Source organism: Ostrinia nubilalis, assembly GCF_963855985.1.
Source record: "Ostrinia nubilalis chromosome W unlocalized genomic scaffold, ilOstNubi1.1 SUPER_W_unloc_2, whole genome shotgun sequence".
NCBI lineage: Eukaryota > Metazoa > Arthropoda > Insecta > Lepidoptera > Crambidae > Ostrinia > Ostrinia nubilalis.
The window spans coordinates 400,592-425,809 of record NW_026973569.1 but is presented as its reverse complement, the minus strand read 5'-3'; the positions used below and the strand labels follow the sequence as shown (position 1 = coordinate 425,809).

General features: G+C 37.2%; 1 protein-coding gene across 1 annotated transcript; it reads left to right on the top strand.

Annotated features, from left to right (window-relative positions):
- Window positions 1–14,538: 14,538 nt before the first annotated feature.
- Window positions 14,539–18,619, top strand: LOC135087389 (uncharacterized protein DDB_G0271670-like). Its single transcript, XM_063982156.1, has 2 exons — window positions 14,539–14,689; window positions 17,517–18,619. The coding sequence occupies exons 1-2, from the start codon at window positions 14,539–14,541 to the stop codon at window positions 18,617–18,619; spliced, it is 1,254 nt and encodes a 417-aa protein (XP_063838226.1).
- The last annotated feature ends 6,599 nt before the right edge of the window (window positions 18,620–25,218 follow it).

The window sequence follows — 25,218 nt, the reverse complement described above, 5'->3', positions numbered from 1 at the left end:
TTCTTCATTGTATTTCTTTAACTTGGTTATCTCTTCCTTTGATATTTTCCGTACTTTAGAAATATTAAAAATATGACTGGAAACTTAAAAATACAATTATAAACACAAACAAATACAATCAAGCAGTCATATACAAAATTGACATAACTTTTTTTTAATGACGTTCTCACTGCTTTAAGATAAGTGTTTTTAGCCGAATTAGTAGCAGAAATGAACGAGATTGAACGAATGAGCTAAAATATTTCAAGGTTGACCAACATAATAACGCAAATTTTTCTTAATATGGCAACAATTGGGTTATCACGCGATAGCGAGTCGATAGACTATCTATCGATGGTCGCATGTTAGGGAAAACGATACAATTATCTACGTGATCGAATATTGTCTTATCATAATTATCATGTCATTGTCGATGCGCGCATCTTAGGCCTACAGGTGATCGTGGAGGCCAGGCGACCGGACCCCCGCGCGCGACCGATCCAGTGATCGCCGTATTCGCTATTTAAATAGTCACGTACGGAGGCGGCGTAATGCGGCGGTGCACCATCTTGTTGATAGTAAAAGTCCCAGTAGTTTGCTAAGGGCACATCGTTCATAAAATCACTAATTACATTTCGCAGCATATCAAGATAGGTACCACCGGTTAATCGGCCTTCAATAAAATACGGCCCCAGTATTTGGTTGCCGACAATCCCGGCCCACACATTTGCACTGAACCGCACTTGATGGTGACACCAGGCCTCCGTCACTCGCCTATGCCGGCCGAGATAATTACCTACAGCGCGCGACAACTTCAAGTTGCAAATCAGTCCGGGCCGCCACGCGCCTGTTTGCACACGCGTATCTATACACGCTCGGTCGATCATAGTCGCAATCAAGGTTTATTGTTCCAACAGCACTGTTATTCTTCTTTAATGAAAAATTGTAATATTTAGGAATAATAATTAACTGTAGTGATTTAAATAATAAAAAAAAACTACACTTTTTAAATAATAAATTATTTTGAAATACTTATGACAAAAAACTATAGCAAAAAAATTATTTTAGCTAATAAAAACATTAACTTTACTTCATTACTTCACCGTGTCTATTTTCCGACACTACACCTTATAAAACTGTTTGTTTAATTTCGAATTATCGCAACACTGAAGTTTATTAATAGGTACTTCAGAGATGGTACGATTATACAAACTCCACTAGATTAAAGTTTTCTAATCGTAAATACAATAAATGCTTCTTAAAATTAAGTTTTATTTATTTTACTTTGCTCATACAAACAACCCTGACGCTTGAGCGGTGACGTAGTTCAATTCTTAACACAAAAAAAATGCGCTCTTGTGAGCGTAGTAGTAAGGTGCGATTTCGAATGCACCATGTGCGTTGGATATTTTGCATTATTATTATTACCGTTAAAATGTCGGCATCTGATCCTACACAAAGGAGTGCAATTTCTGTTGCTACTATTATGTATTCTGTGGTGACACTCTCTAATAACGTGGGGATTCTGATAGCTCCACCAATGTTCATTGTGGATATTGTACAGTCCGACGCGTGTGAACATAGTTTCGTCTGTCCACAAAATTGAGGCACTGGGATGTGTGATCAGCCATTCACAGAAAGCACGACGAGGGACTGCGTCCGCTTCATTTATGCACTGTACTCTCTGGAAGTGGTACGGGTGTAACCCACTTACGTTTAATAATAATTTCCACACACCGTATTGGCTTACACCGAAGCGACGAGCTGCGTCTCGTGTACTTGCTCGCGGATCTCGCTCGAAGAAATCAAAGATTTGGTCTTCGATTTCCAACGGCAGCCAGGTTCCGCCACGTCCTTGTGCGTGTACGGGTGTGGCAAATTGCCCATGGTCTAAAAGTCTTTGATTTGCCCCTAAAATCGTTCGACGGTTTGGCACTGTTGGATTTAGACCTTGGTTACGAAGCCTAGGAACACTGTCCTGTTCGTAGAGTCTCTGGGCTCGGCTCAAACTCTCTCCACTTAAAATGTAGCACCGAACCATTTCATAATAGTCGCGGTGCGAATACATCGTCGTTACGTTAGCGACCGCGACGTAACGGTCGGCGCGCGCAGCGGTACGCTCGTCACGTAATGGGTTGCGCGGGCGACTGATTGATGCACCGCGCGGCCGCGGCCAGGCCGGCCGGTCGAGCGTTGTTGCCAGCTCTCCGCCCGACCCGCAAAATGTTTACGCGCTAAGCGCGGTAACCACACTACGTTATTATTTGGTTAAGGAAAAAATTGAATTTGTTAAAACTTGACCAACCTATTTTTTATTAAAAATGACATCTATAAACGATACCTAATGTCTGAAAAAAATTTGGATACTGATACAAAAGTTACCCTGTATGAAACCCTACACACGATTATTTCCACTAGAATACGTCCGTCACGTCCAAATGCCTCCGCAAAAGTGAGCGCGCGCCGAGCCAGCGCTCTTCAGGTGCCCCTTCTCATGGTTCGATGCTACGTCACGATGACGTGATGCTAGGCCCCGCCTCCTGATCCGTTTTCTCTAATACTATAATACCTGAAAATATTACTTGCCTATCCCGTGGGAGTTCGAAGATAATATTTTAATTTCTATGAGTTTAGAAAATTTATATGTAAATATTTCATCTGAATATTTTTTAGTTTTTTAAATGCCGTCCGTAACAATACGGTTTTAATGCCTTTGTTAGATAACTATTGAAATTCATTGCTTTTACCATTATTAATTTGTCTGGTCGAGTTTGATAATTATAGAGTTGGCCCTGTGGTGGCTTATTGGAAATCCTATCGTTTTCGAAACATCGATATGTCGGAGCGTCGGGCTCTCGGACGGCACCAGAAGGGTCTCTCATTGAATTCATACTATCTACCTATGTGGGCGTATAGGGAACACGTGCGAGTGGATACTAACACTAATTATAATCACTGATTATAAACGACTAACTTTACTAGACTAGAATGTAAAGACTGGTTCGTAATTTAATCAATATTGTCCACAGTTAAATTTAACAGAAAGATCAAAGTTACTGAATTACTTTAACAAAGCTAGAGACGCCTAGACTTAATAAATTGGGAGCGATTGACGAATTTGTGAACCACGCCCAGTCACCACCACGTCCAAAACCCGAATGTGCAATGACTCTAACACTGAGTCCCAAAATCTCTACGTTCCAGGGCTCTGTACCTGAAGTTTTTGTAAAGCTATTAATCCATCAATACTGCACTTGAACGGGTCCACAACTACGTCAGGCAACATGGAGATTTATGTCACCTTCGTTCCCAGGCGGGCACTTAACTCTGGCATAAGAGCTTTGGCGCTGCTTAAAATTCCATAGCAATAAACTAGCTAACACATTGAAAGTGTTGTGAGAACTATAACATTAAGTTATTTAATTTATTGCGCCCCGCGCGCCGACACGGCGATCCTGACTCTCACGCGTCCTCGTGTGGATCAGCATTTAAGTCGTCATGTAATATGACAACCTCACTCATGTAACTTAAAGTACCGTTCGGCTATCCTACAATACCACTATGAGTAGGAAGGTGCATGTCAGTAAAATGTCAGGTCTCCACAGATTCAAATCAAAACTACAAAGTTTTCAACTCAGTCAAGAACAAATCTAGTTTCAACTAGAATCTTAAAGTTATTTCAACCAAAACTAAGGCCAAGGTTAACGTAACTAATACCCGTGACACACTGTCACGCGCTATCGGAACACATCCGACCATCGGAATCACCATCCGATACCACCAGCACTCACGGCCAGTCACAATGGCACTCTCATGGCCTCACCATCGGTATAGATGACCGATCACAACGGCACTCTCATGGCCGTTCACAAAGGCACTCCCATGGCCTCACCATCGGTATAGATGACCGAACACAACGGCACTCTCATGGCCGATCACAAAGGCACTCCCATGGCCTCATCATCGGTACTCACGACCGATCACAATGGCACTCTCATGGCCGATCACAAAGGCACTCCCATGGCCTCACCATCGGTATAGATGACCGAACACAACGGCACTCTCATGGCCGATCACAAAGGCACTCTCATGGCCCCACCATCGGTATAGATGACCGAACACAACGGCACTCTCATGGCCGATCACAAAGGCACTCTCATGGCCCCACCATCGGTACTCACGACCGATCAGCAGCTATCGAAACAAATTCAATCAACTGCCCAACCCATGACCTCATTACTCATCATCGCCGCGCAGTCTCCGACCAGCTAAACTGGGTTAGGAATATGACCTACGATCGACAACAAGACAAGGCCCTGAGTACTCTTAGTCATGTTAACCAGCCATAATTTTCGTCATAACTAACATTAAAATGTCAAAAGATATAACAACAATATCATCATTATTGATATTCTTTCTTATAATAACTCTTTCAATCTCATTAGCGCCGACAACGGCTAAACCTGACTATTTCTCGCTCTGTGGGGACGTAACATTTCAGCATCACTCGATAGCAATCGTTAGCATATTTATAAATTCTATAAACAACTGACTAATGATTTTAAAATCACATCGGTCATTATCTCAAATCAAAAAAAAAATTAAATAATTTTATTGCATAATGTAAGTACTCGTACATAAAGATCACACACTACTTACATAGGTTGTATAAGGCGTCACTAACCGTGTTATCATTAAAAATAATTCATACACGACCAGTCCTGGACTAAAATCAAAATAAAACATACTCTAATAAAAAAAAATCATCATCAAAATTCAAATTCAAAATTTAGATAAAATCAAAATTTAATTAAAATCAAAATCTGATCAAGATCATAATTTAATCAAAGTCAAAATGTAATTAAAATCAAAATTTAAAATTTAATCAAATTTTAATTAAAATTTAATCTGAACCAAAATTTAATTAAAATCAAATCAAAATTTAAAACAGAAAGGAATCAGAAAGTTTAGTACTTGCACCCAAACTTTAGATAGGTACTGCTCATAAAAACCTATCAGTTTTTTGAGAGCGACAACTGATAAAAATGTAATTGAATCAAGAAATTGTTGAACTACACCATACTATTTTGGCATGTCTACAACAGAATCAATTATTTTTTCATAATTCTAGATTAGAATAAAGAAAAGGAAATGTCAAATCTAATATTAGTAATCCTAGTAGTCCTAAATACAAACTACTAACTTATTTTAAAATACTAACGATGTTAAACTCAATATCAATCATCAAGAATGAACCGAGTGTAATAACAATGTCAATATTTTTGAGAATACTTATGCATTTTCATTTTTACATTGCTTCTATTCAAATTCGTTATAACAACTAGAATTCAACGACCCTAAATAGGTAGTTACGATAGTTTGGGTCTAACATGAATCCAGTTATCATTATTTTCTTATTTAAACAAAATCACTAACATTAATTTTGAAATGCGTTCTTGGTTTTCTCAAATCTCTGTTTATTTTTACCTAAATACGAATTATACCATAGTCATTGTTTATTTATTCAATGTTTGGATTGGAACAGACTTGAAAATATGGCATAACTAATTAGAAATAATCTGATAGCACTAGAAATGTTCTAAAATAGCATCTTTTCGGTGCATAATACCAGACATTCAGTAATTTGATTATTATCAAACTAAGTGAAGTCAACTTTATTGCGAGTAATTTGTTAAAAAGTTGCAGTCAGAAACAAGTGTAAAATCGTAGCTAGTAAAAAATATCGAAAATGTTTATGGTTAAGTAGGTAGGTAGGTACTTAACGATTGAATTCCTCCACATGAGACCCCAAAACTCAAGTACTTACTTCACTTAAGATTTTTTTAAACGATCCCTTTTTTATTGATTTTTGGTTTCAAAGCTTTAGTGTTTCAAACAAGGTCTCCTTACAAAAAATCCCTTGTTCGATGGATTCCATAAGAAGTATGACATCATTATGTCAGCATAATTATTATAAAATGGAATGTAGTTACTTACATTTCTTAGAGATTTGTAAAAATACAGAAAGTGAACTTCTCAAAGGATTGGAAACTGTATTGCGATTTTCATTAAATTCATAATAGCCAATATAGAGGCAAACAGTAGGTACACGTTTAGTAATGACGTCTAATGTGACACCAAAATATTTCATACGCTGCCCATATTTTTTTGCATAAGGTGTTAAAATGCATCACAAAAAATATTCGCTAGATGACAGTACCATTAGCGTATTACTTTTGCGTTGACACTAAAACATGCCTTTCCTTGTACCTAACAGTATGAAAAATCAAATGTAAGGCGTACTGAATTTATACGTGCACTGTGACTTCAGCAAATCAATCTTAATACCCTCAGATCATAGAAGATCTGAGTTAACACCTAACATCTGTGGATGCTACTGTCCACGAAAGTGTTAAATCCGTCTATCTTTTCATCATTAGTGTGGCAAACAATAAATGTATAGCTAGATAGATGAACAATTTCCTTATTTAAACTAGCAATAAAACAACAGTGGTGGTTGTTCACCCTTTAAGCATTAGGAGAGCGCCTCTTCAGGGGACACATGAATCACAATTCTATTTGAGATTAGGTATCTCATTTTTGATACACGTTTTATGACGATAAAACACAAATTCATTCACCGCTCCACCACACCAGCGCTTTTAGATTGGAATTGGATAAAACCAAAAATTTGGAAGGTGGAAAAGTAGTCCTTTTAATAGTTTATAACTTTCAGTGGTAGTACCAAGAATTACTGGTATCATCATTATTCTTTAAATAGGTCAAATTAAATTATCTATGGCCGATCCAAAAAGATTCAGTTTAGTGAAAATATCAACTTTAAATTTTACCATTACTTAGAATACTTGTCTATTCTAAAGTAGGATTTTTTTTTATTAATCAATTTTATCCTTCATGTATTTTTGACACAGTATACATCTTTATTTAAATTTCATAGTATATCATTCTGTTTCATTAACTTTAGCTCGATCAGATGGTGTGCCTACTTCACACAAATTAACCATTCGTCATTTTTTTAACATCTTTCGAGTTTACAACAGCCGGTGCAACTCGAGCAAAGTCAAGCAAAAAGTGGTAATAATTATTTTATTATTGCCTAACCACGTATCGTGTCAAAGCATATTATTGAGTTACAATCTAAATCTTACGAACCATCTAAATGTACGTAAAATTACGATCAATAAATAATGAGTTACCACCACATAGTACCTATTTTCAGGAATCACACGAAAATCACAAAACAACGTATCAAATCAACAATCGATCACATAAGTATCAAAACAGACTTGAGACTACACGTTACCACATGCAAGTGACCACATACATTATGTGTCATCCAGAAAATGTATTAAAACAACATTTTCTCTATTCAAAGAAAAAGCAGTCTCAAAGTCAAAATAAAAATGGAACGACTGACCGTATGCAGCAATCTCCACCACCGTGCAGGCCCGGTGATGCTACTCAGCTCCTGATGATCATACTTTACCAGAAGCTGTCGTCACCTGGACACGCGGACAGTCCACGCCATTTCGCACTCGCGACGCGGAATCCCACTTCTGATGTCGGAGCGTCGGGCTCTCGGACGGCACCAGAAGGGTCTCTCATTGAATTCATACTATCTACTGTGGGCGTATAGGGAACACGTGTGAGTGGACACTAACACTAATTATAATCACTGATTATAAACGACTAACTTTACTAGACTAGAATGTAAAGACTGGTTCGTAATTTAATCAATATTGTCCACAGTTAAATTTAACAGAAAGATCAAAGTTACTGAATTACTTTAACAAAGCTAGAGACGCCTAGACTTAATAAATTGGGAGCGATTGACGAATTTGTGAACCACGCCCAGTCACCACCACGTCCAAAACCCGAATGTGCAATGACTCTAACACTGAGTCCCAAAATCTCTACGTTCCAGGACTCTGTAACTGAAGTTTTTGTAAAGCTATTAATCCATCAATACTGCACTTGAACGGGTCCACAACTACGTCAGGCAACATGGAGATTTATGTCACCTTCGTTCCCAGGCGCGCACTTAACTCTGGCATAAGAGCTTTGGCGCTGCTTAAAATTCCATAGCAATAAACTAGCTAACACATTGAAAGTGTTGTGAGAACTATAACATTAAGTTATTTAATTTATTGCGCCCCGCGCTCTGGGCTCGGCTCAAACTCTCTCCACTTAAAATGTAGCACCGAACCATTTCATAATACTCGCGGTGCGAATACATCGTCGTTACGTTAGCGACCGCGACGTAACGGTCGGCGCGCGCAGCGGTACGCTCGTCACGTAATGGGTTGCGCGGGCGACTGATTGATGCACCGCGCGGCCGCGGCCAGGCCGGCCGGTCGAGCGTTGTTGCCAGCTCTCCGCCCGACCCGCAAAATGTTTACGCGCTAAGCGCGGTAACCACACTACGTTATTATTTGGTTAGGGAAAAAATTGAATTTGTTAAAACTTGACCAACCTATTTTTTATTAAAAATGACATCTATAAACGATACCTAATGTCTGAAAAAAATTTGGATACTGATACAAAAGTTACCCTGTATGAAACCCTACACACGATTCTTTCCACTAGAATACGTCCGTCACGTCCAAATGCCTCCGCAAAAGTGAGCGCGCGCCGAGCCAGCGCTCTTCAGGTGCCCCTTCTCATGGTTCGATGCTACGTCACGATGGCGTGATGCTAGGCCCCGCCTCCTGATCCGTTTTCTCTAATACTATAATACCTGAAAATATTACTTGCCTATCCCGTGGGAGTTCGAAGATAATATTTTAATTTCTATGAGTTTAGAAAATTTATATGTAAATATTTCATCTGAATATTTTTTAGTTTTTTAAATGCCGTCCGTAACAATACGGTTTTAATGCCTTTGTTAGATAACTATTGAAATTCATTGCTTTTACCATTATTAATTTGTCTGGTCGAGTTTGATAATTATAGAGTTGGCCCTGTGGTGGCTTATTGGAAATCCTATCGTTTTCGAAACATCGATATATATGTTGCAGTCAAAACTCATAATCGATCAAAACCACTTTTGACTGCAAATTTCATTAATAGTGGTTTTGACCGATGGCCTTGGTCAATATTACTTTTGACAAATTTTTCTAGTCGTATCATCGAACTCCCACGGGATAGGCAAGTAATATTTTCAGGTATTATAGATAATTATATCATGCATCAATATAAAGTAAGAATAGATGCCAATTTTCTAGGACAACGGAGAAAAAAATGTTTTTTGAAAATCATAAATTATTAAATAATTCCTAAATTACTGCAGCAATAACCATTTATTTTTGCATAAAGGTAGACGTTATAGTGATAGGTAAATTTATTTACAAAATTCTGACTTAATGTATTTTTTTAGAAAATATGCTTCTAAAACTGTTTTTTTTTTATAAAATCAAAAAATCGATTATTTCTTCGAAACTAAGCAAATACAACTACTAGTTCCTTCATCAATTTTATACATAATTATAGTAATGATATCTAACGATTGAATTAATAAAACAGGGATGTCCGCTTCTAAGGCAAAATAAAAGACTGTGCCTCCACGTAAGTAATGCTTTCACGTGTGACCAAAATACCTTAGGATTATTTTTAAAGCGTTCTCAGTGTGTGAAATATACTTATCGTAGCAGGCTTTCTGCACGCCTTTTTGTCTATCCCGTAACAAACAAAATTCATCATAATCTAACATGTTGTTATATTTTTTCCAGCGCTTATGTACTTTTCTTTTCTCCTTTATCTATTCTATATTTATAATAAATCTGTAGAAAGGTCAATTCTGTACATGAAATGTATTTTCAAAATAACTATCAGGGGGTGATTAGTGATCGATACTGATGCCAAAAATGCAATCAGTAAATTTTTTGTCTGTCTGTCTGTCTGTCTGTCTGTCTGTCTGTCTGTATGTTCCTTATAGAAACAAAAACTACTCGACGGATTTTAACGAAACTTGGTACAATTATTCTTCATACTCCTGGGCAGGTTATAGGATAGGAACTCCACGGGAACGGGAATTAGCGGGAAAATCCTTTTGTATGAAAAATCTAAACCGCTTAAGTTAGACGCTTGAAATTTGGCATGCAGGTCCCTTAGTAAACTTAAAGCTTAGTTACTACAGGATATTGCGAAATTCCCACGGGAACGGGAGTTAACGGGAAAAAACATTTGTATGAAAAAATCTAAACCGCGTAAGATATATGAAGGGGGTAAAACGGGATCCACGCGTACGAAGTCGCGGGCGGCCGCTAGTAATCTTAATAAGAGCAGGAGGACTATACCACGCAGGGTACTTTCGGTGTTTTGATTGGACTTTACAATGAGGAATGTATTTATTTATAAGCTCATTTATGAGAGTATAGAAAATTTCAGTGATTTTTAGGGTTCCGCACCTCAAAAGGAAAAAACGGAACCCTTAATAGGATCACTTTGTTGTCCGTCTGTCTGTCTGTCAAGACCCTTTATCTCAAGAACGCGTGGACGTATCAAGCTGAAATTCACATGAAATACTCAGGTCTATTGTCCCTTTAAGCTGTGAAAATATCAAACTTCTAAGCCAAGCCAATCAAAAGATACAGCCGATTATGGCGATATTTTCAACAAATTTTCGACACTCGCAAAGGAATCAAAACCTACAGGATACTTTCCGTAAACTCAGAATCTTGAAATTTGGCATGAAGCATTGTCATATAATGCAAATATAGGAAAAATTGCGAAAATCACATTTTTTTAGTTATACCGGGTGTTTCTTGTAAGGTGTCAAGCCGAAGGCAGGTGATAGGTAAGGATTAGACCTATCGATTTCACCCCCATGTATGTTCTACGATTTTTCATAGTTTAGAAGTTATCGTTAATTTCGTGATTTTTTCAAATTTCATGACCTAGTAGGCTTTAAATTTTTTTATCTTTTTTTTGGGTTGACTTTTTCAGATTTCTTTTTTTTTTTGACAGATTCCCTATTAATTGCAGATGTTTGAAAAAAATAATCACCTTTCTATCTTTGATGCAAGATACAAAATTTTTGCTAGAAACATGAAAAATATGCTTTTAGCGGAACATTCTAAAATTTTCAACATAAAAGTTTAAAAAAAAAAAAGAACTTCCATAGGTCCAAAATAATTTAAAAAACTGCGCAGTTTTCTGAACTTTCATAATAACACAAAAAAACATGTACTTAATAGGCCATTATTTTCTGTAATCGCTCCACTAAAGTGGTAAGTCGGAGATTCCGTTACATGTTTTTGACTTTCTTAGAACTAACTAATGTTTGCAATCCCCTAAGTTTACGTTATGTAGAACACATTTAGAGACAATAACTGAAAAGATTTTTTTTTATCCACAACGTGGAAGCTCTTGCTCTTCATCTGGTATACAAAAGGGAATATGAAAATATTGATGAACTGCGGACAAAGCTGACTGAATGAAGCACAAAACCATATTAGAATGCAAGAAGCTTTTGTAAATTTACGAATAATTGTTTTGCGTCGTTGTTGAATGTGCATTCAGGTCAGCGGTGGACATTTTGAACATTTACTTTAAATTAAATCATTACACCCTTTTTTGCTCTCTTTCTCTCTCTCACAGACACACACACACACACACACACACACACACACACACACACACACACACACACACACACACACACATACACACACACACACACACACACACACAAACTCTTTCCCTTTCTCTCACACTCTAATAGGTAGGTATATCAAATTTAATCGTAAAGTAACAATCACCACTGAGGTCTAGTGGTAAGACTACCTATTTAGGACAGCCAATTCCTCTGAGGTTTAGGGTTCCGGGTGAAGCTCGCTGATCATCCATCAGTTTCCAACTTTCCATCAGGTCAGATGAAGGGCAAAAGCTTCCTCGTTGTGGATAAAAAATGTTCTGTTCAGTTATTGTCTCTAAACGTGTTCTACGTAACGTAAACTTAGTGGATTGCAAACATTAGTTAGTCCTAAGAAAGTCAAAAACATGTAACGGAATCTCCGACTTACTACTTTAGTAGAGCGATTACAGAAAATAATGGCCTATTAAGTACATGTTTTTTTGTGTTATTATGAAAGTTTAGGAAACTGCGCAGTTTTTAAAATTATTTTGGACCTATGGAAATTCTTTTTTTTTCTCATACATTTCAGTTGAAAATTTTGGAATGTTCTGCTAAAAGCATATTTTTTATGTTTCTAGCAAAAATTTTGTATCTTGCATCAAAGATAGAAAGGTGATTATTTTTTTCAAATATCTGCAACTAATAGGGAATCTGTCAAAAAAAAGAAATCTGAGAAAAGTCAACCCAAAAAAAAGATAAAAAAAAAATTAAGCCACTAGGTCATAAAATTTGAAAAAATCTCAAAATTAACGATAACTTCTAAACTACGAAAAATCGTAGAACATACATGGGGGTGAAATCGATAGGTCTAGTCCTCACCTATCACCTGCCTTCGGCTTGACACCTTACAAGAAACACCCTGTATAATATAATAAAAATATTTTAATAAAATGAAACTTACTACCTTATTTCTCACGAACGAATAAAGGTATTAAATTGAAATTTATACCAAATACCTAGGTCTATTGTCCCTTTAATCAGTGAAAAAATCAAACTTCTAAGTTAACGCGATCAAAAGATACAGCAGTTCATACCGACACCTAAGACGAATTTCCGTCACACGCTAGGGAATCAAAACCTACAAGGTACTTCCCGTGAACACAGAATCTTGAAATTCGGCACGAAGCAACGTTATACAGGGTGGAAACGTTAAGTGATCTCACTCGATTATTTCGAAACTATACAAGATATCGAAAAACTGATTAGTGATTCTGAAAGTGCTTTACAAGCTCTTTTAAACGGTACCAATAGTAGGTTACAGAATAAACTGGATCTATCCGAAAATTCAATGTTTCCAGCTTCCATACATTTATTAAAACCACATAATATTAAAAACTATACAAGATATTCAAAAACTGGTTACTGGTCCTTAAAGTGCTTCACGAGCTCTATCCAACGGTACCAATAGTAGGTTACAAAATAAACTGGATCCATTCGAAAATTCAATGTTTCCAGCTTCCATACATTTAGTTAGTACAGCCACAGTCATGGCACTCATCGTTCGTTTTCAGCCAAATGACGTCCACTGCTGGACAAAGGCCTCCCCCAAGGTTTTCCACAATGAACGGTCCTGCGCTGCCCGCATCCAGGCTCTTCCCGCGACCTTCACCAGATCGTCGATCCACCTAGTAGGAGGCCTGCCCACGCTACGTCTTCCAGCCCGTGGTCGCCACTCGAGAACTTTCCTGCCCCAACGGCCATCGTCTCTACGAGCTATGTGCCCCGCCCACTGCCACTTGATTTTGGCAATTCTGCGAGCTATGTCGGTTACTTTGGTTCTCCTGCGGATCTCCTCATTTCTGATTCGATCACGCAGGGAAACTCCGAGCATAGCCCGCTCCATCGCCCTTTGGGTGACCTTGAGCCTTCTTATGAGGCCCATAGTAAGCGAGGCCCATTTTAGGCTTTACTTGCTATAATATTAACAAGACATGGCACTCATGTCTTGTTAATATTATAGCAAGTAAAGCCTAAAACCAATGATTTCAAAGAATATTTTTAAATAAGAATGCAATTTACGAGTTCATTTTAAGTGTTTATTATTTAATAAAAAAAATGATACTTCTAATTTTGTTTGGCTGGCATACATTTAGTATGGAGGCTGAAAACATTAAATTTTCGGATAGATCCAGTTAATTCTGTAACCTAATATTGGTACCGTTGGATAGAGCTTGTGAAGCTCTTTCAGGATTAGTAACCAGTTTTTCGATGTCTTGTATAGTTTAGAAATAATCGAATGAGATCACTTATCGTTTCCACCCTGTATAGTACAGATAAAGGAAAAATTGCCAAAATGATAAATTTGAAGTTACATAAAATATTAAAATATTAAAAAACTTGACCGTCACTGGAAGCTTTATATTATTGAGATAGCATTTCCGTTTCCCGTCGATTTTCCTACCCTTTTTAGTACTTGTATTGACTTCGTGTTTCCGGCTCAGTGGCGACACCTGGTGATTGCGCGCCATTTTTAGTTTTCGTAAAAAGCATGGCGCCTTTTTGGTTCATTGGCGTTTTGTTTTCCGTCGAATCAACTTGGGCGCAGCAGCCCCGTCTCTGCGACTTGTGAAAACAATATTGAGTAATAAATAATAGTGATTAAAAAGTAATAAGTAAAAGTGATCAAAGTGAATTTTAAGCAAATTGGAGAAAAATCTGTAAGTAACCTACCCTACTTTAGAAAAAAGTGTTACTATTTGAAAATTACGATTGTATCGTGTACCATTCGTTACTAATATTGTAATTATAACCTTTTTTATAAAGAATAATGTAACGTAGTGATATGATAATTAAATTTAACGGTTTTTCCGTTCGTATCATATTGTGTAAAATATTTGAAAAACTTTCGTGACTTTCCGGTTCTATTAGCAGCTGACGTTAAATTTAATTTGATTTTGTTAGAAATGGATAATCCTGAAAAAGATTCGGCGGGTGACCCTCAGCCGCCGCCACCTGTGCCTGGCCCGAGCGGGACGTCTCGCAAGCGGGCCCGGAGCACCAGCAGCAGCTCGAGCAGCAGCTCCTCGAGCTCTTCATCATCGTCCGGCAAACGAGGTAAACGATTACACCGCCGGCGCCATAAGAAAAGTAAGCGTTCGCGTTATTCTAACCGGATGATAGATAAACTGTTTAACGAAATGGGGGAAATTCGTAAACAACTGGCTTCAACCACCAATAATAATGAGGCGTGTGATAATTTATCCATATATTCAGGGGTTAGTGGCGATTTATATGACCAACAAACTTCTTTTACTGGGGATCAATGTGGCGACTCGGAATGTCAAAATTGGGCTTCAGGGTTTACATTTGATATTGAAACTAAGCTTAAAGAACCCACAGTACCAAAGACACCTGATCAGTACCTTAAATTCCTTCTTGATATACAACGTTTTGGCAATAGTTCTTGGTCAGAAGTAAGATACGCTGATACACAAAAATTATACAATCACACTCCAGGTTTCATAGACTTGGAAACAAACGAGGAGGTAAAAATGTATGATAACCTTCGTCATTTGGCAAACACCGAGAAAGCTTATGCAGCTATAACGTACTGCTTACTAAAACAAAAAGAAACTTTACAAGAAAGTATTCGCAATCTTCTTTTTTGGGCCAAGAATACAAATGTAACTTTTGATAATTTAAATGCAAAAGTGGAAGAACTTTTTCAAAAAGGAGACTTCCACAAAATATCTTCTGATCTCTTACAATTAGTTTGTGGCCACCGGGCAGAAACTGTTGAAATGAGACGAGAATCGATTACTAGTCAAGTGCGAGACCCCCTAATCAAGGCTTCTTTAAACAGAATACCTCCAACACATACAAATTTATTTGATCCAGAGAAGTTAACGTCTATTTTAGAAAAAGCTGGAGGTGTTCGTAAAGCATTTTGGCCATTAAAGTCCGACGAATCTGCCCAACAAAAAGGCAATTCATCAAATCGCCGCCCCTCGCGGGGGCAAGGCGTGCGTAAACCTACCGTCCCATCGCGTGGGACCCAATATTCTTTTCCCGACTCTGGCTTTCCCACATATGCATATACTGCCAACCACAACCCACCCTCGCGGGGTGGATATGCTCAGGCCAGCTTCCCTTCGAGAGGTCAACCCTCTTACCATTTTAATGCCAGAGGTGCATTCCATAATCGAGGCTCGCGGCCCGAATACAGAGGTAACCGAGGACGCTCCAATGCTCCAAAAACTACCAAAGATACTGCCAAATGATACAAACAATGACTCGGAACGGTTTCAAGCAGGTCAGTTAGCAGATTACCATTCGAAATGGAGGGAAATGAAGGCACCAATAATTCTTTTAAAAATAATACAAGGATATCGAATCCCCTTTTATCAAAAACCTCCACTTATATACCCGGATGTAGTCAATTGTCCATTCCAAACTCCTGTTTCGGATTGCATGACCACAATAATTCAAAAAATGAAAAAGCAGGGCGTTCTAAAGAATGCGCAACCGTCACCAAGTTTCATTTCCCCTCTGTTTCTTGTGCCGAAACCCGACGGCTCGGCCCGTCCTATATTCAACCTCAAAGCATTAAACGAATATGTGCTGACCGAACCCTTCCATTTAATAAATATGTATCGCATCCCACATTTCCTGCAACCTCACGACTGGATGTGCAAGATAGACATATCCCAAGCATACTTTCATTTAAAAATAGCAAAGCCACACAGACGCTTTCTAAGACTCGTATACGACGGGGAGTTATTGGAAATGACTTGCCTTCCATTCGGTTTGAGCACAGCTCCAAAAACATTCTCAATGTTAACGAATTGGGTGGCTCAAACGCTACGAGAAACGTGGAACATGAGAATCGTTGTGTACCTAGACGACATTTTGATAGTAAATCAAAATCCAAGAATCTTACACGATCATGTCAGTCACACAGTACAAACTCTAAAAAATCTAGGATGGCAAGTCAATTTCAAGAAATCCATACTTCATCCCCAAAAGAGCATAATTTATTTGGGCATAACACCGGTCAACAAAAAAAAAAATTTTTTTTGCGCATGGATTTTACTTATTATATTCTGATTATATAAGCAAATTTATATAAAAAAGTGCGATTACAAATCGAAAATATTTGCTTTTTAAGAAGTTATAGCGATTTGAATTTTCCATCTTCATAGTAGAATGTCTCTAAAGATGCACGCCCCATTCTCATTGGGATATATTTATAAATAATTATGGGGGCTTATTCGCAAGAACAAGGGGCACGCTTTCATCAAAATATAGTGAGATTTGAGAGACGACGTTACCAAGGCCAGTATACTAAAAGCATGATAGGGTTAGATTTTTATGCGAAAAATCTTCTATGGAACGTGACAGGAAATTAGAACTTTTCATTTTTAATAAATATTTGGACTCTATTTTAAATTTTCTCTTGTGAGAATGAATCTTAAATGGATGTTTGGTATGTTTTAATAGTTAGAAAGAATGAAAGAAAGAAAGAAAAAAATATATTTGGCAACAAATTGAACCATCTCTATGTTCATGTTTCATACATTCATTGATATGAATTTTTCTATTTTTTACACATAAAAGCAAATTCAGAACAATTTTTTGTTGTTATTCTTAATTCTAGGTCATAAAGCAATAAAAATAAGCTATGCATAACCCGTGCGCAAAAATGCTGTAGACAGTTGTAATGTGGAGAACTTGGACCAATCAGAAAAGTCTACCTGTCGAAAAAAGATCATCAATCAAAAAACAAATAAATCAAGTTCTAGAGCGAATGAAAATAACTGTAAAAGAATTACAAAAAATAATAGGGATTCTGAACTTTGCCAGTTTTGTGGTACCTCGAGGTCGGCTCAATCATCGGTACTTAATGAGGTTACTAAACTCACTACCCGAACAATCGGTGAAGGAATTCCCAATACCTCAAGAAGTGTACGAAGAATTGATGTGGTGGATGGAGAACTCTCAATTAGCAACAGCAATACACTACCCTCCACCGAGTCACTTTTTGACAACGGATGCTTCAGATCAGGCTTGGGGAGCGCAGCTAAACAATCGAGCAATCTCAGGAAGTTGGACTTCAGTAGAGAAAGGATTGCATTGCAACCAAAAAGAAATGCTTGCCATACTGCATGCCCTCCAATGCCAGATTCACGAACTCCACCACAGTTCGATTCTCATACAATGCGACAGCAAGACTGCAGTAGCACATCTCCGAAAAGAAGGAGGCACAAAGTCGTTACCCCTATTGGAAATAACACACCAAATTTTGAATCTACTAGATCAACATCAAATATATTTCAAAATACATTACATACCAGGAAAATACAACAATCATGCCGACCATTTATCACGCCTTCGCACACCTCCAGAATGGCACTTACTGGCACCAGGCGTAGACATAGTATTTGCGAAATGGGGATATCCAGTGATAGACCTATTTGCCTCGAAGACAGCACACGTAATCAGCAATTACGTATCATTGGATCAGACAGATCATCAAGCTCTATTTCACGACGCGTTCAGTGTTCCATGGAACTACCCCCTCGCGTGGGTATTTCCACCACCGTTTCTAATACCCAAAGTCCTGATTCACCTAAATCAGTCAACGGGGGTGTTTCTAATAGTGGTGCCTCGGTGGGAGAAAGTATACTGGCGCGCAGACATCAAAGCTCGGGCACTCGCGGCTCCGTTAACCTTGAGGAACCTTCAGAGACATCTTGTCGACACAACAACGGGGCTACCTCCTCCGAACGTAGAGAACCTGGTTCTAGAGGTATGGAGATGTGGGGGTGGTCCGAGGCGGTAGAAACATGGAATCCTCAACAAGTATCCCTACTTAAAAATTCCCGGCGAAAATCTACCTTGAAAACTTATGAGGTCGCGTGGAAACGTTGGTGTTCTTGGGCCACTACTAATGGCATTAATATAAACAGTCCTACTGGCCCACAATTAGCACAATTCTTATCTGATTTATACTTGATTCACAATTTGTCTTACAACGTTATGTAGCGCTAGCTCGTAGTTTCTACGTTATGTAACGCTGAAATATCAGGTCAATTAAGCTCACACGTTTTAGTAAAACACATTTTAAAATCCATCGCTTTTGAAAAACCAAAGAACACCAAACCACCTGTATGGGACGTCGGTAAACTAATTCAGCATTTATCGAAGTATACCGTTGATACAAACAATATGTTTCAAACATCACGTCATGCTGCGATTTTATTACTACTTTGTTCAGGTAGGCGTATACATGACCTAACTTTACTTAAAGTTGATCCTAGACATTACATTAAAACTAGCGAACATGTAATATTCTGGCCAGAATTCGGTTCTAAGACCGATAGTAATACATATAGACAGTCTGGTTGGAAATTGTTAGTTAATCCAAATAACAATAATTTAAATCCCCCCTATTGGATTGAAAGGACAATACTTTTGATGAACGATCGACGTGAAGCTTCAAAATCATCTAGTTTATTCATCACAGTAAGAGGTCAACCGAAACCTGCTTCACGTACAGTTATAGCGGGATGGATAAAAACAGTATTTCAAGAAGCTGGCATTACTGCCACTCCAGGCAGCGTGAGATCAGCTGTAGCTTCCAAAAGTTGGGTGGAAAATCATCCTTTAGACTAAATTCTTGCTCGTGGAAATTGGCAATCAGCTAAAACATTCCAAAAGTTCTATAGACGCGAGATTATAAGAAATATTAATTCAGAAAATGTAACTCAATTATTTAACCCAGTAAATTGATTACCTAATTGTAATAATTACAAAAATATGTACCTACTTAAATGATTACTAAATTCATATTTAAGTATAATTTAAGGTTTATGTATTAAATAAAATAAATGTTCTTAATCAGAAATTGTGTTTATTTTTATAAATTTATCACATTGGCGCAAGGTATCAGTGTTTTCCTAAGTGACGTCACCAGGCGACAACAAACAGGTCTCAATAATATAAAGCTTCCAGTGACGGTCAAGTTTTTTAATAGGAGCGTTTTACCCTGAAATAAAACGCATATTAAAATACTTACCTCACTGGAAGCTTTCACTTCCATTCCTGCCTGGTGATATAATTGAGCCAATGAACCAAAAAGGCGCCATGCTTTTTACGAAAACTAAAAATGGCGCGCAATCACCAGGTGTCGCCACTGAGCCGGAAACACGAAGTCAATACAAGTACTAAAAAGGGTAGGAAAATCGACGGGAAACGGAAATGCTATCTCAATAATATAAAGCTTCCAGTGAGGTAAGTATTTTAATATGCGTTTTATTTCAGGGTAAAACGCTCCTATTATTTTTGCTTACATGACATAAAATATTTTTTTACTATACGCGACAGATAGGACAGGTAATCTGAGGAAATAAGTTTGTCGTCGGAGCGTTTAGTTAAATATGGTGTGCCACAAGGCAGTGTACTAGGTCCTCTCTTGTTTATAATATACATAAACGATCTACCAATTGCTACTGAACAACCCATGACTTTATTCGCTGACGATAGTACAATAACTATAAATTGTAATGACATTAAATCATATAAAAATGATATAAACAATTCATTAAAATCGATAATTGACTGGTTAAATAATAATAACTTAAAAATTAATCTAAATAAAACACACATTATGCACTTTAATCAAAGATCCCTTTCTCCGTCTAATATCGAAATATGCTACAATGATATTTTAATCAGTGAGGTGGATACAACACGATTTCTCGGTTTACAAATTGTCAAAAAACTAAATTGGAAAAACCATATAGAGGAACTGAGCAAAAAAAACCTGTAGTTCAGCTTTTGCTTTGTTTAAACTTTCCAGCGTAGTAAGTACTGATGCTCTGCTCACAGCTTATTATGGACTGGTGGAATCAGTCTTTAGATATGGTATCATTTTTTGGGGAAACTCAACGGATAAAGAAATAGCGTTTAAAAGTCAAAAACGATGTATCCGAGCTATGTTTGGCCTTCAGACAACCGATAGTTGTATTCCATACTTTAGAAAGAATAAAATTCCTACACTTCCGTCATTATATACAGTGTGTCCGGGCATGTAGTGATCAAACTTTAAGGGCGTAATCTATGGACAATTTTATCGGTGAAAATACTTTAAATTTGGGGCTTGACCCATTTCTCGCATATTTACAAGGATTTAAGTTTTTAATTTTAAGTTTTCACCTCTTCCTTCAAAAACAAGTGATAGCGTGAGTAGTTTAACATTAATAAGCAAAAATTTTATATCATGCGATAGCCAATAAAATTATCTATTAGTAGAAGTAGAAAACAGATACAAGTTGTGCAGCTGCCGACTAATGTTAATGTAGAGTGTGAAAATAATGTCTTTAAGTGCGTGGAAGTGTGGTTGGTCTCTTGTAAAGCTCCTCCGGCTAGCTACACATAAACAATTATACTATAGGATAGAACTAAGTCCCTAGGTATCCTAATTCCCTAATTCCCTAACCTACAGCATAAATGTAAGATAAATAAATATATAAATAAGTGAGGGATGTCTGCACCGTGAGACCTAAGGTAACAGACGGAATGTGGTGAGGAATAAGGTGAGGAGTGGGTTTTCTCACTGCCAGTCAAGCAGACTCACAAGACTGATCAGGATCTGATGGCTAAGGGTGTCTTGGCCACAGTGAGAGGAATATAGTTACCAGGTGGAACGATACGTGGTTGAAATGATGTAGTCCAAGTCCAAATGGTCAAAGAGGATTTATTAACAATCTTACAATATTTATACTAACGCTATTTACACACACATACAAGTACATTACTTAAATCTATAATAGTGTACGCCCGTGTAATGTGCAACGATTGCACTATGATGTAGGCCAAATTTGTTGCTGATCAGAGATCAATGTTCGTCTGAACATCCTGGCGCCTCCAAGATGCTGGGGTCCAACTGGTACAGCTCGATCATCTCAGTTGGTGCCGGTGGCAGCTGGGTGTCAGGTGCCTGGCGTCGTAATGGTTTTGGAGGCGGTGTTGTTGCCGTCCTCTCCGTCCGTCCGTGCCTCCTGTGTGGGATGCTGTAGATCAGCTGTTCTGGTTGAACTGCAGACCGTCGATGATGGATCCTGGCTCGTACCCATCTTGTTACCTGTGGACCGTAGCAAAATATTAGTAAAACTATTATTAAAAGAGTAATTGTAGTAATAAAGCTAGCTAAGTACGAATGAGACTCTATTTGTGCCCAAACTGTATTATCTAACTGAGTTTGTAAATTGTGTTCTGAATTTACTATGTGTTGGAAACTGTCCCTGGAGCTATCTATTATCTTTTCTTTAGATACATCTTCTATGACAGTTGACGTTATGTTAGAGAGTACAGAAAAATTTAGACCTTTAGAAAATGATTCTAATACTGTAACTTTTTCAGTTCTTTTTGCAGATAATAAGTTATTGATGGTTTTGATAATACAACTTTCAGAGATGCGAAGAACACCGACATCGCTAATGTTTACTTCTACTCTTTGGCCATCACAAATAATAGATGCTGTCACTGGCTGTGTAGTTATAAATAACCATGTATTTGCCATGTACAGCTGTTTCCATATAACATCTGAAGTAATTTTATAGTTTTTAAAAATGCATTGAGTATGATTATGACTTTTGGTTTGAAAGAGTTGTTCAACAATGCAATTTTTATTAAATTGCATGTTCTTCACGGCTACAGGACTACAAATAAAATTCATGTCCTTTTGAATACAGTCGTTGAATTCTTCCTGACTAAGTTCAAAGTAATGTTCGTTGTTGTATAGTCAATGCCCAAGAAGGTGTGTTGTAATACTATAGTTTGAAAATAGTTGTCTGTATTTTTTGAAGGTACAGGTGTGACGTGTACTAAAACGTATTTCGTGATGTCATGGATTGGGTAATGTGCGAATACTTTAATGTGTGTACTGTTTTCAGTTATTCTTGTGTTAATAAGGTGATTCTGCATGATTCGTATGTTATGTGGTAATTTTTCATTTGCTGAGTCTATGATTTTCTCAACTTGTTGTGGAGATAAAACGTTGTATATTGATGCATTATCTAACAGGATCTTAAGTAGGTAAGTTTTCGTAATGATCTATGATTTCAGATATGTAATTGTTTGCTAGATGATATGTTTGCATCACTTGGATCTTAATTCGATTGGCATCTATTGATTTGTACCAAACGTTGTTGTTGTTCATGAATTGGATGGCTTGATTTAATTTAGTTTGAAACTTTTGTAGTTTCTTTTGTATTCTCTCTTCAGTTTGATTGACCGTGGAGACAGTAGATATCATGAATTTTGTTTGTTGGTTAGCTGCTTGAATCAGTAGACGTTGATTATCTTGAAGAGTGTTTATATCTTTGTAGACCTCATCATTAACTCCGAAGACGTAAGTTAGGAATTGGCCTAGCAAACCCCTTTTTCTTCGTGAATGTTATATGTTTGTCAAAGATTGAATGGTTCTTTCAAATTTAATGCGTTCCTCTTCTAGGTGGTGGTAGAATTCGTTGCAATGTGTTTCATATGTAAGCGTCTGTGAGTTATGACATAGGTTTTTAAATTGAGTTGTGACTGTAGAAACTTTATCGAATTGTTGTTTCATATATGCCCGATCATAATTTGTTTCAATTCTAAATGTTCCGCGATTTATGGTAGCCGTCCCAATCTGTTCTACGTATAAGCCCGGGTCGATATTTTTGATAGTATACGTTAGGTTTGACGTAATATTTTGTGCAGTAGTACTAACTGCTTGTATTATCAGCATTAACATAAACTGCAGTAGTGTGAACGCCTTAGGCCCTTTTGCATATTGTTTCTTTTGTTTGTAAGATATTGCTACATGATTTCGTACAGGCGTTTCATTTGTGACCGTGGTTAGTGACTGTGATTTGACGTCATCATTCTCGTTTACAGGTAGAGGAATGAGCGTGTGGATCGACCTTTTTAACTCAGTACCGGTTGACTTTTGTAGGGTGACCACTCTTGTTGCACCATCTTGTCCAGGGTGAATCTTTTACTTTAGCCAATGGCCATTTACTGGGATTGATGTTAGAGTCTTTTATAATGACTGCGGTTCCTATTTTCAAGTTATCGTAGTTTTGTCTCCATTTATATCTTTGTTGAAGCTGATGTAAATAGTCTTTTGTCCAGCTGTTCCAAAAGTATTTTTTCATTTTTTGTGTTAGTTTCCACCTGGATCCTAGATTTGCATTTGTGTATGTAATTGGATCAGGAATTCCAACTGCTTCCCTTCCGATTAAAAAGTGACTTGGCGTTAATATTGTGCTGTCGTTTATGTCTTCGTTTAAAGGACACAATGGTCTTGAGTTTAAACATGCTTCAATTTGATGCAATAAAGTTATCATTTCCTCGTAGGTTAGTGTGGAATCTCCAATTACTCGTTTCAAATGATGTTTCATTGATTTAACCCCGGCTTCAAATATTCCTCCGAAGTGAGGAGATAGTGGTGGATTAAAATGCCAATTTAAGAATAAGAATAAGAATATTTTATTTCAGTAAAAAGTTTACAGTACACTGCCTTATATCATTAGGAACATTATCAGTTGTAGCTAAACATTATATTGTAAATGAGTACAAACATTATCTAGTAATTATTGAGGAGTAGGTACAAACATGTTGCAATATGGGGTATAGTGTGAAGCCGCCGATTTTCCCTAGGTAGGTATTAGTTTATTACAATAGGCTATGTTCATTATTCTTTCTATTTTATTTTAATTTTAAGAACTACTTAATCTATATCTATATATAAAAGCGAACGGTCACTGGTTGAAAATTTTCATTTGTTTTAATTTACAGGTAGCAATTTTCTAAATTTTTCTTATAATAGGTGATTAATGTTGTTTCAGTCTGCCCAAAAAATTATAAAATCGGTATCTCCAAAAATCGAAGCAAGGTTCACTAAAAGATCGCAAAAATGTTTGCAAAAAAATTAGTTTTCTTTAAATTCCCCATACAAAACAACAATATCATACCACAACACTCTAATTAATTATTATCAGGCCTCCGTCACTCGCCTATGCCGGCCGAGATAATTACCTACAGCGCGCGACAACTTCAAGTTGCAAATCAGTCAGGACCGCCACGCGCCTGTGAGCACACGCGTATTTCTATACACGCTCGGTCGATCATCGTCACAATCAAGGTTTATTGTTCCAACAGCACTGTTATCCTTCTTTAACGTAAAATCGTAGTATTTAGGAATAATAATTAACTGTACTAATTTGAATAATTAAAAAAACTACACTTTTTAAATAATTTTGAAATACTTATGACAAAAAACTGTAGCAAAAAAATTATTTTAGCTGATATAAACATTAACTTACTTCACTGTGTCTATTTTCCGACACTACACCTTTTAAAACTATTTGTCCAATTTCGAATTATTGCAACACTGAAGTTTATTAATAGGTACTTTAGAGATGGTACGATTATACAAACACCATTAGATTAAAGATTACCAATCGTAAATACAATAAATGCTTCTTAAAATTAAGTTATTATTTATTTTACTTTGCTTATACAACCCTGACGCTTGAGCTGCGAGGTAGATTAATTCTGAACACAAAAAATTTGCGCTCTTGTGAGCGTAGTAGTAAGGT

Bases quoted from the DNA above. Each gene is read 5' to 3' on its own strand.
- LOC135087389 (XM_063982156.1), top strand. From the start codon at position 14,539: ATGGATAATCCTGAAAAAGATTCGGCGGGTGACCCTCAGCCGCCGCCA. The intron at 14,690-17,516 runs GTAAACGATTAC...CAATCGGTGAAG, and splicing joins ATCATCGTCCGGCAAACGAG to GAATTCCCAATACCTCAAGA.